At 41.8% G+C, this 16,552-nt stretch overlaps 1 protein-coding gene across 2 annotated transcripts in view; it reads right to left on the bottom strand.

The window, feature by feature from the left end:
• FCHO2 (FCH and mu domain containing endocytic adaptor 2) overlaps positions 1–16,552 on the bottom strand; it is a 212,372-nt gene that overhangs the window by 66,281 nt on the left and 129,539 nt on the right. For both annotated transcript variants that reach the window (XM_077462502.1, XM_077462503.1), the window contains exons 9-11: positions 6,657–6,701; positions 6,478–6,550; positions 2,824–2,848 (exon numbers count right to left, since the gene is read on the bottom strand). In XM_077462502.1, coding sequence (XP_077318628.1) covers positions 2,824–2,848; positions 6,478–6,550; positions 6,657–6,701 — 143 coding nt within the window. The remainder of the gene's footprint in view (positions 1–2,823; positions 2,849–6,477; positions 6,551–6,656; positions 6,702–16,552) is intronic.

Genomic DNA, 16,552 nt, shown 5'->3' with positions numbered 1-16,552 from the left:
TTTTTCTTTTCACACAATATATTTTAAAGCAAAAGAGAAGGTGGAATAGTTTGAACAAAGTATACAACCCTCCATGGTTCTAGTCTGGTCAGTTTAGAACAAAGAATTCAGGGCAATGGTAACAAGTTCAGGTAATCATTGCCAGCACCCCCCTGTGCTCACTGATGTTATCACAAGCCCACTTAGTTAAGTATTATTTTATGATCCAATAAAACAGTTCTGTGTGGCAGTGCAACCTGACTCCATAGGGGAAGGTGAACAATGAGGGTCTGTAATATCACAATCTGAATATTAGAACATGGACAAAGAATAGTGTGGCAAACAGTGGCAAGTCAGATTTCAATACACCACCCAGTCTAAGCTACTGAAAGACATTTTCCGGACATTGCTGCTCTTGCATTATGATCCCATTTAAAAGCCCCAAGCTGGTGTGCAATGATAGTATCTGTGGTACAGCAATCTGCAGCAACCCGATTTGGTCTACAGTAGAAAAGCAAGCGTAAGAGGAGTATGCAATCCACTGCTCTTTTATGAAGCTGGTCATCATTCAATCTGGAAGAGTAGTGGCTGAATGACGCTGTGCTGCAAATGTGCCAATGCACGGGAAACTGAAACTGCCCTGGAAGAGGAGTGTCTGGATGAAGCTGTGCCGCAACTGTGCCAAAGCACGAGAAGCTGACACTGCCCTGGAAGAGGAGTGGCTGGATGAAGCTGTGCCACAACTGTGCCAAAGCATGGGAAGCTGAAACTGCCCTGGAAGAGGAGTGGCTGGATGAAGCTGTGCCACAACTGTGCCAAAGCATGGGAAGCTGAAACTGCCCTGGAAGAGGAGTGGCTGGATGAAGCTGTGCCGCAACTGTGCTAAAGCACAGGAAGCATGAAACTGCCTTGGAAAAAGAGTGGCTGGATGATGCTGTTGCGCAACTGTGCCAATGTCCGGAAAGCTGAAACGGCCCTGGAAAAGGAGTGGCTGGATGAAGCTGTGCCACAACTGTGCCAAAGCACAGGAAGCTGAAACTGCCCTGGAAGAGGAGTGGCTGGATGATGCTGTGCCGCAACTGTGCCAATGTCTAGGAATCTGAAATGGCCCTGGAAGAGGAGTGGCTGGATGATGCTGTGCAGCAACTGTGCCAAAGCACATGAAGCTAAACCTGCCCTGGAAAAGGAGTGGCTGGATGACGCTGTGCCGCAACTGTGCCAAAACACGGGTAGCTGAAACTGACCTGGAAGAGGAGTCGCTGGATGAAGCTGTGCCACAACTGTGCCAAAGCATGGGAAGCTGAAACTGCCCTGGAAAAGGAGTGGCTGGATGAAGCTGTGCCGCAACTGTGCCAAGGCACATGAAGCTGAAACTGCCCTGGAAAAGGAGTGGCTGGATGAAGATGTGCGACAACTGTAACAATGCACAGGAAGCTGAAACTGACCTGGAAGAGTAGTGGCCTGATGACGTTGTGCTGTAACTGTGCCAAGGCATGGGAAGCTGAAACTGCCCTGGAATAGAAGTGGCTGGATGTTCCTGTGCCGCAACTGTGACAATGCACAGGAAGCTAAAACTGCCCCGGATAAAGAGTGAATGGATGACGCTGTGCTGCAACTGTGTCAATGCACAGGATGCTGAAACTGCCCTAGAAGAGGAGTGGCTTGATGATGCTATGCCACAACTGTGCCAATGCACGGGAAGCTGAATCCGTGTCTCCCGATGTAGTCCCTGGCACCAGCTCAGTGAGAGAAATAAATAGAAAACTGAAAAGGGGTTAAAAGAGCCGCTTTGCTGGTGTTTTCAGCAGCGCTGCTGATTGATATTATTTTCAAAAGGAGCTGCTTGCAGGAATTTTTAGAGTGTCCTGCCAGAGCACCGCTTCAGTGTAAAAACCCTCGGGCTTTCACACTGGAGTGACAGGAGAGGCGCTTTACAGACACTATTTTTAGCGATATAGCGCCTGTAAAGCGCTTCAGTGTGAAAGGGGTCTAAGTCTGTAAAATATTTGGACTCCTCATTTTGCATCCTAATATCTATGAGCATCAAAAAAAGAATGAGAGTGGTTTATTAACCCTTTTTCACTACATGCAAAATTAGAAAATAAAATGTTGGGGACTGACACATGGACTTGCACTGAAGGATGGGAGCGGTGAAGCCAGCCATTAGGCATTAACTACTAAGCTGAAAGCAGAGCCTGTATATGTAATGAGCAAATATTGACAGCACCAGGCGTGCAGACACTGACATCCACAGAAATACACACACCAATTCTAAAACATTAACTCACTGATAAGATTATTTACATAAAACTGATTAATTTCACATAAAATAGGTAACACGTCATGTGTTCTTTTCCTTATTATCTACAAACAGAAATGTGCAATAAACCACAACTCGGCATGACCTAGCAAAGCAAGCAAATATATTGGTTTTAAAAAATACTTTATAGAACGCTATTGCTAAGCATGACTACATTTTCATAAAGGTCATTTCACACGTCCCTACACCTGCATTCCCTCAAAGTAAATGAGCAAAGAGTACATATGTTTGTTCAATTCACATCACGTACAATATTATATGTATACAGTTGTATCAGTACTATTGTACTTTGGAGTCACAAGCACAATTGTCAGCACATGGCTGTGACTTATATATGTGCCGTTTATGATTTTTAAAGCAGAGATATGGCTGCAGCAAAGCTGCTGCATTTAAAATGGATCCCACATCTCTAATATCATTTTTAGGCACAGCTGATTGTCTCCTGTCATCTGAAACTAGCGGCTGTATTTGGTGAAGGCACATCTATTGAAACATAGGTGTTTGTACGGAAAAGCAGCACTTACTATGGAATCAGAATCTGCATTCTCTCTGGAAAAAAAAAAGAAAAGAAGAAAAACATATTTAGATAAGACTCAAACACATATGTTAACATACACTAGCCTTATTGATCTAATTTAGCAGATAGGTGAACTTTAGCTGGTAGGTGAACACACGATATAGGGTTGGTGAATGCTGGAGAGAAACTACCTGACAATTTTTTTTTTATATTTTGCAGGAGCTTTATTGACAAGATATCTGCACTTAGGTTCCTGATATGCATGCCAGCTGCAGACATTACGAGGAACCTCACTATGGCCCCCTTTACACAGGCTTTCCTGTCAGTCTTTCAGACAGATCTGATCAGATCCTCCATTCATCCCTGATGGCAGATTGGTTTGGATGAAAATAAACAGGTGGAGTTTTACCCAATCTCCACATAGAGGAGAGAAAACCTCCGACAGGTCTGTCTCTGCACAGTGAGCGGAGATGGAACTGTCATCTGCCTGCTCAGCAGGGGTCAGCGGAGCGATCCCCCCCCCACTGAGCAAAACAGGGTCCGCCGGGCGTAAAGCCCATGTGAAAGGACCCTATCCCTGATGTTGAATGGAAAGTGAAACATGAGATGCTGGAACATGCAAAAATTCATTACCTTCCTACACTGGACTGGACCAAGACAGAACAATCTTGGTTTGATTCAAATACCAGTAAAGAAAATAAAATTATAGTTGAAATGTATTCACCAAAATGAGCCTCCAGACTCATGCAAGATATCCATGTTGCACATCCTTTGCACATGACCTGGCTAAGCCCTAATATTCTGTTCTATTTGTCCAGAATCTATTTCATTCTTAAGATGTTCCTCCTGAACATTATAGATTACTACATCCCAAAGACTTGCTCATGAACCATGTTCCAAAACACAACAATCAGCCATACCTTTATGACCGCCGACCTAACATTGAGTATGTCCCCCTTTCACCGCCAAATAGCCCTGACTAGTTGAGGCATGGATACCAATAGACCTGAAGGTATGCTGTGATTTTTGGTACCAAGCCATCAGTAGAAGATCCTTTAAGTCCTGTAAGTTGTGAGGTGTGGCCTCCATGGACTGGAGCTGGTTTTCCAGCACATCCCACAGATACTCAATGGATTGAGATCTGGAGAACTTGTTGTTTTCCTCAGACCATTCTTGAACCATTTTTGCAGTGGGGCAGGGTGCATTATCCTGCTTAAAGAGGTCACTGCCATCAGGGAATACCGTTTCCATGAAGAGGTTTATTTGGTCAGCAATAATGTTTACATGTCAAAGTAACATCTACATGAATGACAGGCTCCAAGTTTTCCAAGTAGAACTTTGCCCAAAGCATCAAACTGCCTCCACGGCTTGCCTTCTTCACATACTGCATCCTGATGCCATCTCTTCCCCAGGTAAGTGACGCACGCGCACCCAGACATTCACATGATGTAAAAAAACTTGGTCCATCAGACCAGGCCACCTTCTCCCATTGCTTTATGGTCCAGTTCTGATGTTCACGTGCTTTTGGCTGTGGGCACAGGTCAGCAAGAGAACCCGACGGATCTGTGGCTATGCAACCCAAAACAAACTGTATTGCCATTTTTTCCGCTTTCAAAACAACTTTTTGGACAACATGTTTACCTACTGCCTATTATATCCCACGACTTTCAAATGCAATTGTAACTAGGTAATCAATGTTATTCACTTAACCTGCCAGTGATCATAAAATTATGGCTGATCTGTGGGTTTGCTTCTCTGCTTGTAAAGCGATCCTCTCCCCTTCATCATCCCTCCTTCATATAACCCTTTTCTGAGGCTGCTCAATTACACATTGCCAAAATACAAACTGATTTGTCTAAAGCTTACCACAAACTTATTACAATCGCCTTTAGATCACAATGGAACTCAAGGGCATGCCTGATTGAATCCAAATTGTTGGGGGAAGGACTCCTGCAAGCTGTGACGGTGGGAGGCCCGTAGGTGTGAGAAGAGTGTGTTTATGAACATGTTACCTGTTATACACTAAATATGTGTGTAACTTATTCCTAAGGGTGAACTTAGGCTTTAATTCAACTTTAATTTGAGGGACATCTTCCCAACCAGAGTGCTTCCTTACACAGGGAACGCTTCATGCTTCATAGCACTCTTGTTTATTTGTGGGCCCAATGCAGTCTGGGAGCCTTGGCACTCGCGAGAAGACTCCTTATAAAAGAGTTTAATGTGTCCCAATGTTGACAATGGTGGTATTCTCCAATCCCCGGGAGTGACAACCTCAGGACCCCTCTTACTTTTGCTCTCTTTCTTTTTACAAACTCATTTTTTAAACCTCTTTACGGGCATCGAATGGTGCGCTGGGCTCCAACCCTGGGCCCTATTGGTCCTTTATGGGATAGGGTCCATTGGCTGATATTTTCAAAGTTAGATAGTTCAATGTATATTTTGGTTAAACTCTGTTATTGATACTTTCAGATGTCTTACTGTTATTATTCATGCATTCCCTTCAGACCTATACTTTTAATGGATTGCTGGTCTGTTGTGGACTGTATATAATGCCCTCTGTTGAGTTTTATTTTTCGTTATGTGAAAGAAAATTCTAAGACCACTTTCACACTGAGGCCGTTTTCAGGCATTTTAGCGCTAGAAATCGCGCCTGAAAACTGCCTCCCATTCATTGCAATGGGTGCTTTCACACCTGGGCAGTGAGCTTGCGGGACATTAGAAAAAGTCCTGCAAGCAGCATCTTTGGGGAGGTTTGGGAGCGCTGTATACAGTGTTCCCAAAACACCCCTGCCCATTGCAATGAATGGGCAGCGCTTCCGAAACTACTGAAAAGCACTTCGGAAGTGCTATAACATGAGAGTTTTTAACCCCTTTTTTGGGGTTAAAAATGCCCGCTAGTGGCCGAAAAGTGCAGCTTAAACACAGCCAAAACAGCGCTTTACTGTGAATGTACTTATAGCTACAATGTGAAAGAGGTCTAATAAAAATTGTCAAATAAAAAAAAAAATATTTCACTACTAGAAGTCTGACATAAAAATTCAAGCTTCACTTTTAATTGAAATAATTTTGAGCAGAGGAACATTTTAACAAAAAGCTGATGATGGTGAATAGGATATTATGGAGCAAAGGTAGGTCTTTAATACCAGCAAAATGTTTTTACAATCCAAATAAGAATTTTGCTTATTCTTCAGTGGGTGCATAACACACAATCTGTGGCTCCAGTTACTAATAATTATAAGACTGAAACCCACCACCGGACTAGATCACACAGAGCTGGTGGTCTCTGATGGACAAGAAGGCAGACACACTACCTGCTTATATCACCCGCCAAAAGTAATGTGTTCATTCTTATCAGCTAATCACAGCTGAAGAGCTAGGGGCCCTTATCCCACTGCTAGGCATTAGTCCAATTGAGGTTTTGCACTTTGTTACTGAAAAACATTGAATGTATATCATCACTGAACTTTGTGAGATAAGCTTTATTACCACAAAGGTTCTGGGAGACACGGAAGCTCTTTCATAAATCAATATTCAAGATATGAAATTTGAACTGTGCCAGAAGTATAGTAAAAACCTACTTTCCATGCAAATACTTAATAACGTAGAACTACAACAATGGTCCTATTTTCTTGCAGAAATGTCCTCATAACACAATACTTACACGGATTCTGTATCTTTCTCCTTCTTGATTATTGTTGGAAGCCCAAATGGCTTTCTTTTCTTCGTCCTCAATCCTGGGAACATTTACAGATACAATTTCAGTTGTGATGGATTGAGGAAAGTCAATGTGTTACAAAAACCATCTGCTTCTATTCACAATCAAGACTCAGAATAACTCACCTTCTATTGCAATGGCTGTGTTGCATGCTTCAAACTCAATGAGACCTTAAGGAAAAGTAATAAAAAAAAAAGTTTTAAAGGGAAACTTTTTCAAAGTAGAAAAGCATACATGAACTGTTTAATGAACCCTGAGTTTTGGTGAATCATGATGCAACCACCCTTGTTGCATTGAGAGGCTGGTTAACATAAAGAAAGTGACAACACTATTCATAGTTTTCTGTTCTACAGTATTGGTACCTTTGTCTTGTTTCCTGCTTTTCCTTCTGAATTTACCATTACAACTTCAGCATCCACACTACGCTCAGTAAAAACCAGATTAATGACCAGCACTCTAATAATTCTGATAAAAGCCTGTTTTAAAGGAATATAAATAATAGTGTATCCAGGTGTTGCAATACTGAAAGTGGTCAATGGTACATTAATCCAGTCCAGAGAAATTGAATCTGTTACACCTCGCCTCAAGTCACTCAATTCTTAACCACTTAAGGACCGCCGCATGTAATTATACGTCGGCACAATGGCACGGACAGGCACAAGCACGTACCCGTACGTGCCTGCCTTCCAGCGGGTGGGGGGTCCAATCGGTCACTGTCATTGCTGTCACTGGTAGCTAGTTATTTTTTAGGTTCACTGCCAGGTTTTTATAGCGTTAGGTACCCCCATATACTACCTAATAAAGGGTTTAACCCCCTGATTGCCCCTAGAGTTAACCCTTTCACCAGTGATCACCGTATAAGTGTCACCGGATAGCCAGTTATTTAGTTATTTAAGTTCCCCGTCAGGTTTTTATATAGCGTCAGGGACCCCATATACTACCTAATAAAGGTTTTAACCCCCTGATTGCCCCTAGTTAACCCTTTCACTAGTGATCACCGTATAAGTGTTACGGGTGACGCTGGTTAGTTTGCTTTTTATAGCATCAGGGCACCCACCATTTATTACCCAATAAAGGTTTAACCCCCTGATCACCCGGCGGGTGATATCAATTAGGTTTTAGGGTCAGATAGGGTCTGCGTCACACCAGGCAGCGCTAGGTTAGTGCCAGTACCGCTAACACCCATGCGCAAAGCATACACCTCCTGTAGTGGTATAGTATCTGAACAGATCAATATCTGATCTGATCAGATCTATACTAGTGTCCCCAGCAGTTTAGGGTTCCAAAAAAACGCATCGTTAGCGGGATCAGCCCAGATACCTGCTAGCACCTGCATTTTGCCCCTCCGCCCAGCCCACCCAAGTGCAGTATCGATTGACCACTGTCACTTACAAAACACATAACTGCAGCGTTCGCAGAATCAGGCCTGATCCCTGCGAACGCTAACAGCTTTTTTTGGTAGCGTTTTATATTTAAATCCTGAAGGCGGTGCTTGGTATTTCAGGGTCCCGTACATGGCTAGGCTCCCAAAAAGTCCCCCACATGTGGTATCCCCGTACTCAGGAGAAGCAGAAGAATGTATTTTGGGGTATAATTTCACATATGCCCATAGCATGTGTGAGCAATATATCATTTAGTGATAACTTTGTGCAAAAAAAAAGTTTGTAATATTCCCGCAACATGTGGCAAAATATAAAATATTCCATGGACTCAACATGCCTCTCAGTAAATAGCTTGGGGTGTCTACTTTCCAAAATGGGGTCATTTGGGGGGGGTTTGTGTTATTTTTAGGGGTGCACCGAATGGGTTTTTTGGTGCCGAAACCGATACCGAAAATGAAAAATACACTAGGCCAAAAACCGAAACATATTTAAAAAAAATTTTTTTATACAGGAGATGGTCAGAGACTGGAGACATGGTACAGGAGATGGTCAGAGACTGGGGACATGGTACAGGAGATGGTCAGAGACTGGGGACATGGTACAGGAGATGGTCAGAGACAGGGGACATGGTACAGGAGATGGTCAGAGACAGGGGACATGGTACAGGAGATGGTCAGAGACTGGGGACATGGTACAGGAGATGGTCAGAGACAGGGGACATGGTACAGGAGATGGTCAGAGACAGGGGACATGGTACAGGAGATGGTCAGAGACAGGGGACATGGTACAGGAGATGGTCAGAGACAGGGGACATGGTACAGGAGATGGTCAGACACAGAGGAGGTGGTGCAGGAGGCGTGCCCCATTGCAGCCAGTGTGCCCCATTGCAGCCAGTGTGCCCCATTGCAGCCAGTGTGCCATTTTGCAGCCAGCCTGTGCAGGGAAGAGAGCCTCCACCGCCTGTTTGATCACAGCGCCGGGAACATCACAGCTTTCATTTCAATAGCTGTGTATTCCAGGCCGCGCGCCGCCACACACAGCCCCCCCCCCCCCCTTGTCCGGGCACTTTGATAGACAGATCATCCGTCCAATCTTGCGGATGAGCTGTCTATCTAAGTGCCCGGACAAGGGGAAGGGGCTGTGTGTGACGGCGTGCGGCCGGAAACACACAGCTATTGAAATGAAAGGGCAATTTCGGCCTATATGTTTCGGCGGCCGAAATTTCGGTGCATCCCTAGTTATTTTGGCATTTTATGGCCTTCGAAACTGTGATAGGTAGTGAGGAATGAAATCAAAAAGGCAGTGATTGGTTTTCGGGGTGCCGTACACGGCTAGACTCCCAAAAAGTCCCACACATGTGGTATCCCCGTACTCAGGAGAAGCAGCAGAATATATTTTGGGGTGCAATTCCACTTATAACTATGGCATGTGTGAGCAATATATCATTTAGTGACAACTTTTTTAAACTTTTTTTTTTTTTTGTCATTATTCAATCACTTGGGACAAAAAAAAATTATTCAATGGGCTCAACGTGCCTCTCAGCAATTTCCTTGGGGTGTCTACTTTCCAAAATGGGGTCATTTGGGGGGGGTTTGTACTGCCCTGCTATTTTAGCACCTCAAGAAATGAGATAGGCAGTCATAAATTAAAAGCTGTGTAAATTCCAGAAAATGTACTCTAGTTTGTAGACGCTATAACTTTTGCGCAAACCAATAAATATACGCTTATTGACATTTTCTTTTACTAAAGACATGTGGCTGAATACATTTTGGCTTAAATGTATGACGACTAAAATTTAGTTTATTCGATTTTTCTTATAACAAAAAGTAGAAAATATCATTTTTTTTCAAAAATTTTTCATTTAAATCGTAAAAAAATAAAAATGGCAAAGGGCAATAAAATACCAATTACCAGTTAAAGCAGCGCAGTGCCAAATTGTAAAAAGACCTCTGGTCCTTAGGCTGAAAATTGGTCCGGGGCTTAAGTGGTTAATCTCAGAGTAACGAAGAACTGACTTCAGTTAATTAAAAGGAGATCAATGCCTTGCCTTAGCTTATAAGAAATCAGCACCATATTAACCCACCAAACGCTAGGCACATATAACATTTTCTTACTATAAAAAAAAATGTCTATTTAGGTTCTGATTGCTGCCCATCTTTCACCGTCACCTTCTCCTATTTTCTGTTCTCTGTATGTCATCCACATCCTCGCTCCAGCTGCTTCATGTAAAACATAACACGCCTTATGAAAACTACATTTCCCAGGTTACATTCTGATCAGAACTGATGAATTAAGTTAGAAAGCGTTATCTTTAAGGACTTTAAGTGCTTATGTACGGTATATGGTGACAACTGACAGCAAAATTCCTGGTGTCTGTGGATGAGGAGAGGCTGGAAAAAGTGCTCTTTCCCAGGAGGGATTTCACTATGTACAGGTGTCTACATTTATATGGAGGGTCACATTATTTGATAAGCCTTGTGTGTGATCGATGACACCTGGGGAACTTACAAGTGTTCGATGGTGACGGCCCGAGGAGCTCGTCCTATTTTCTCATCATGGCTTGGGGGACTCTTTTTAATTTGCCCGAGTGTATTTTATTTTTTTTTGCTGTATATGCCTCTATATGAATTCAAGGATTTAAGAACTTTGTTACTTTATGTTTTTGTATATTATCATGATATCACAGTTTATGTAAAGCATTTTGATTACACATTAGTGTGTTTCATTTTTCCAAAGATGTGCTTTTCATATGACTTTGCTTATGCCCCGAGTCTCAGTGATGTAAAAGATATATATGCCAAATTTCAAGAAGATTGGATAATATTTAGGGGTTGCACATATTGATCACTTTTATCAAAGCAAAGTCGGTGGGCTTGACTTGATAAGAAGTCATATACAACAATGCTGGATGAAGAAAGTCCCTTTCTAGAATGAGTAAAAATGGTTAACTACATTCAAAATGTCCTAAAAGACAGGTGTCATCCAAGAGAAGACTACAAAGACGTATTACAACTCTCACTCCTGTACCTAGGAGGTTGGTCTAAAAACAACTTCAGTTTCGGGATCCCAGGGGCACTGCATCAAGCAAGGTGGATGGCAAAGGCAATAAATGCCCTTAAAATTGTCCTCTTCACTAAACAGTTGAATATTCCTCAACGACAATTGGAAGGAATGAACCGGGTTGCACATTTTGTCGGCCTCATTTATGTTTGCATTTGGTACAAGGCAATTGTAAGTTGATGGGCTCCAAAGAATGATTTGGATATGCTACAGCTTTTGAGCACTTACCCAGATGCAGACGTCAAAAAATGCAATCTTACAGTTGCTAAGAGACACCTTTGGTATCTGTCAGAAACAAATGTAGGATTGGCTTTTTTGGATGAAGGTATTACTCAGGCACATTTTGACTATCATATTACCTATTCATTTTAGTGTATAGTTTTAATAGTATTTTAAGTTTGTGATTTCTAGTTTTCCCAATAAAAGTAATTAACATTGAAAAATCTTATTTTTTGCCGACTTTTACAAAACAGATCAAAGTGTGCAATCTCTAAATATTATCCAATCTTCTTGAAATTTAGCATATATATCTTTCACATCACTCAGACTCGGGGCATAAGCAAAGTCTGCAAAAATGTTACCGTTTATTTTTTTCCATTAGAAAATGAAACCCCAATTTACACATATTGCAGTTAACAATAGACATTGGTGGTAAGATCTTGGGAGGGTAAGATCTTGGCGATTCACAGGTTTACCTTGTATCATTTATTTTTATTATTTTGGGTTTGTGAACGCTGTGCTTGTTATATACCTAATTTCCATGCATGTGCACAGTTGCTGCTGTTTTCTACTATCTGGGACCTTGTAGAGACCTGCAGCATATGTGTGCATGTGAGGGAATTGCACACAAACACGCAGACAGTTCACAGATACCAAATACCTGGCAAGAGCACTTTGTCTCGCAGCACACATGCAGCCCTGTGTAAAACTCTACCTCCTGGGCTGTGATGTGGCAAATCCAGGAGGCAGAGAGGCATTCCACCTAATTCTCACCCAAGCAAGGAAGCTATAAGTGCTGCACTGCATCAAAAAAACTGCTAACTAACATGCTTTTTTAAAAACATTTAGGCTGGGTTCACGCTATTATGAATTGGATGCGTTGCCTGCATTCAATTTGCATGTCAGGAGACTGTGACTGGCTCTCAATGGAGTCGGTTCACATAGTTCCGGGACAACTGTGCAGAGAATTGCACAGGAGTCCTGTGCACCTTCTGGTCTGTTTCAGGTCCAAATTCAGCCAAAAATTTTGATTGAAAACGGACCTGAAAAGATGAACAGAAACCCACCGGACTCCTGCTGCGAGACGCTCTGCACGGCAGTGTAAACCCAGCCTTCAACATTTTCCAATTCTGGAAGCGGAAGCTGGGAAGAACCAAGAGGAAAAGTTAGTGTACGGGGTGAATGTCCACTTTAAAACAAGTATGCTATAAAACAGAAATGCAATGCCAGATTTTTATTTTTTGACCATATATACACTTTCAAATATTTTCACCAATTAAACTGGAAAAGTTTCTCTGTGTTAGTCCATTCTACTTCAATCATTTTCTAGCAGTGGTCATTAAAGCAAGTAGACCGAATAAAAACATATGATATTAAATCCTTGGGTCTTAGGATAGAAAATCATGACGCTAAAAAGAGAGGTATAGCTAACAAGTGTGGTCACACTCTGACTGGCAGTACACGGGCTCAGCAGTGGGAATCCAACCTGAGGGTGACGTTACACTAACAACCACCACGTCACTTCTGAAAGAATCACCTACCGTTTCAAAGGAATGCTGCAGATCTACAGAGTGTTTTTTTTTTTTTTTTTTTAAATCACCCACCAACTGGAATTTCCATACTACATTAAATCCTCATAAAAACAACTTTAAAAAATAAATAAATACTGAGCTCAATTCCTTAAATCACAATTCTGCCCCCCTGTTGGCATTCGTTCATGGGCACATACTGCCCTAAACCTTAGTACCACTTGGTGCACTGTCCAGCTGCAACAGCTTTAAGCCTCTCAAAGTTACAGGCTGTCAGCAGTGGGGCTGGACGGTGTGCCTCTGGCTTCTGCCCGCATGAAAACGCTTGGGTCTCATGCACAGAGGATAAATGCACAGTGTGCATCAGGCCTAAAAATGAACTGTAGGAGCGTTAGCACAAGAGCTAATCATCCTTTAAGCACATTCCTATGTTTAGAGGCTATGCTTCTCACTAGATGTGCATTATACCCACATGTAAAGATTGGCAAGCCCATTTCAGACTTTTGGGCTTTCCTCGTTCTTTGTTTTTTTTTTGTTTGTTTTTTTAGTCTTCCATTTATTCCTATATAGCTGTCCAACTTTCTCTACTTCCACTTCCAATTTCTTTTTCATATTCCTTGTCTACAAACTGAGCTGTCATATTCTCGGCTTCCTCCTTATAATCCTTTAATTTGCTACAATTTCATCTTGAATGCACATACTGTACCTTAGATATGTTCATTAACCATTTAAATAAAGGGCAGCTGGTAGTAAGGATTGCAATCTATTCACTTCTTATACGTCTTAGTCCTGACACGATTAATTTCTATAGTTGACCAAACTCAAGAAATTAACCCTCTGTTTGCTGACATGAGGTGAGAATTTCAGATTGTAATTATTACAGTTAATAGATATTAGAAACTGTTTTTTTTTTCTTCTTTAAAGCCACTCCATATTGCATACATTATTAATGAACCTTTTTCCATAACGCAAGGTCTGCACCTGCCATTCTGCCAGATGAAAATGGAGACCCAACTCGCAAAATACAAGTTTGTAAAGTTGAGTGAAAACTTTGTTCCCAGTGCAGTACCAATTTTTTGTAGAAAGAAGACTTTGGCTACAAAAAAAAGAGTTGTGTTTCAATATAAAAACAATCCACAATAAAATCCACTGTTTTTTATTTCCCAAAGCCCATGTTCTCCCAAGTGCTCATTCAAAACCATCACAACCTTTTCACGTGGGATGACTGTACAGAACAAAATGACATCCAGCATCACCGAAAAAACACCCAGATTCCTGTCCTAGGACCCAAAGATTTATAATTCTACGTTAATTACATTTTAATTGGATATACATACTCTGGATATTTGTGTGCTGGTAATGAAAGATTGAGGCAAAATGCACTGTTGTGGAAACATGGAAGAAAGCTTACCCAGCAGAACTGAAATATCAAGAGTACGTAGAGCTGCATGAATAATCGTTAAAAAACCGTGATCGTGATTCAACCCCCTCACGATCTTAATACAGCATTTCCCCGATTCATTTTAAAAAAGTGCAGAGCCTCTGTTTAGCTGTCAAGAGAAAAAGAAAAAACTCAGCCAGTAAATGTTTATCAACAACGATAAAGAGAAAAAATGTATCTCTTGGTTCTTTTCGATCAAAAGAATGTACTTCTGTCTGTAAATGAGGTCAGTTTAACCACTGAAAAAGTGTTACTAAACCCACAACAGTAAAATCAGTCTGTATATGCAGAATAGCATGCTTGTTATACTCACTGTGGAACTTAAGGGGTTAATCACTTGTCTTGCGTAAAAAAAAAAAAGGCTCTTTGATTTCTCTATGTACAGATCCTCCCCCTCCTGCAGGGTCTCTCTGGACAAGGCCAGATAAGACACAAGGACAGTAGTACTGCTACACATGCTCAGTTTAGTCTCTATCGCTGGAGAGAACAGTTCCTTGCTGAGCTTTTCAGGTTACATGATATTGACATCACACATGTGGGTGTGTATACGATCCTAAATGACAGCCCAGTCCCTCCCTCCTCCTCCATGTCCAGTAACGAAAAAAAAACACAGTGGGTGGGATGTCACATCTTGATTCATGGATGATCCGCTTCCCATAACAGAATGAAAACACAGGCTGTAGTGGAAATCTCCTCATACCTGAACACTCAGTACTGGGGCAGACCCTCCAGTTTATCATGTGACCGTGGTATACAAATCAGTCAAAAAGGTATATAGTGGCAGTATTTTAATGTACAAAAGATTTATAAGCTGCGGGCAGTGCAGAGTGGGGGGGGGGGGGGGGGGAGGGGAGGATTGGGGGGGTTAGTAACACTTTAAAGACCAAACCTTTTTTTCATGCTTGTTGCTTACAAGGTAAAATCAGTATTTTTTGCTAGAAGCTTATTTTTTCTACTTTTGCTCTTTTTTTCTGATTGGTGGATGGCTTTTTAAATATTTACTTCCACTGTCACCCTGCACACATCACATGCCTGACGAAGGGGCCCTGCGTGGCTCCGAAATGTTGCACTATTCTTGTGTTGCGATCATGCAATAAATCACCCGTTTGAACGCTATTTGTGTCGTTCCATGGTGTGCTGGCAAATATCTTCACCGTGACTTGAACCAGTATCCAGCTGGTTGTTGCTACAGCACCCAAATCTGAGAGCGCATCCAGGAACGTGTGCGATGGGAATATGGTGTACTATTCCTCTCACTGACACCAATTATGGGGCCCTATTAATCTCTCTGACACCAATTATGCAGCGCTATTCCTCTCACTGACACCAATTATGGGGCCCTACTCCTCTCACTGACAGCAATTATGGGGCCCTACTCCTCCCACAGAAACCAATGATGTTTTTTTTTACTTCCATTAACCACCAAGCTTATGGCATTCTTTGCTCCTGCAGATGCCAGGGCATTTTCTACTCCCAATGGCCACAGTATGGCCCCTGTCAGGTCTGAAGCGCAGTAAACTGGCCCCTTGTTTTAAACATTTGGAGAGAACTGGTCTACGACAACAAAAAAAGTTGATTTACTTACCTAATCCTCTGCTCCTCCTCATGGCTTATTCTCCCACATGCTCCAGTGGTCTAGGATCCGGACATCATCAAGACCAAGGAAGGGTCCTTAGCCCTGCACTGGACATTATAATGCTGATGAATCGTTCAATGCCAGAGCATGTGAAAGCGGCATCTGCCAGGGGGAACTGAGGATCAAGTAGAAAAATGGTTTCTTCTCTCACCTTGACAAAGCAAGCTATTACTCTTTTAGCACAGGCTTAGCTCTACTGCAAGAGAGAACTTTTTAGTTATCCAAAGTTGAGCTTTAAAAAAAGCTGGTGCCAGAGCCAAGAAGGTGTTTTTTTTAGTCAAATGCAATCCTTAATCATGAATAATTATGGTAGGAGTTCAACTATTGAAATAAGGATAATTTGTCCATATGTGGACAGCTTAAACTGTACTTTTTGAACCAGATTGATTTTTTTTTAAGCTGAAGGCTCCTGAGCCACCAAAGAACCCAAAAGGAACTCGTGAACTGTAACCATATTCACCAATAACCATTTCATGCAAAATTACAATAGAAAATATTTAAATGCACTGACACATGTTGGCTAACACTGGCAGTGAATACATAATAAAAATAGATCTTTGTAGAAAATATAACCAAGTCAATACCAATGGGAGTACATTATGAAGTATTACACATGTTGTGTCTGCCCCCTACTGCACATTAGGTGCAAAACACTGACTGAAAGAAAAAGCTGATTATATGCCAGTCAACCCAAAGGTTAAAAACAGTGACAAAATGAAGGCATCGAGGTAACCAGTTTTAATATTTTAAGATA

The sequence above is a fragment of the Lithobates pipiens genome, unplaced genomic scaffold (assembly GCF_037356315.1).
Source record: "Lithobates pipiens isolate NorthernLeopardFrog02 unplaced genomic scaffold, aLitPip1_a1.2 Scaffold_3, whole genome shotgun sequence".
In the NCBI taxonomy this organism is placed as follows: Eukaryota; Metazoa; Chordata; class Amphibia; order Anura; family Ranidae; genus Lithobates; species Lithobates pipiens.
The sequence above is the reverse complement of the archived record's forward strand: the minus strand, read 5'-3'. Positions and strand labels throughout refer to the sequence as shown.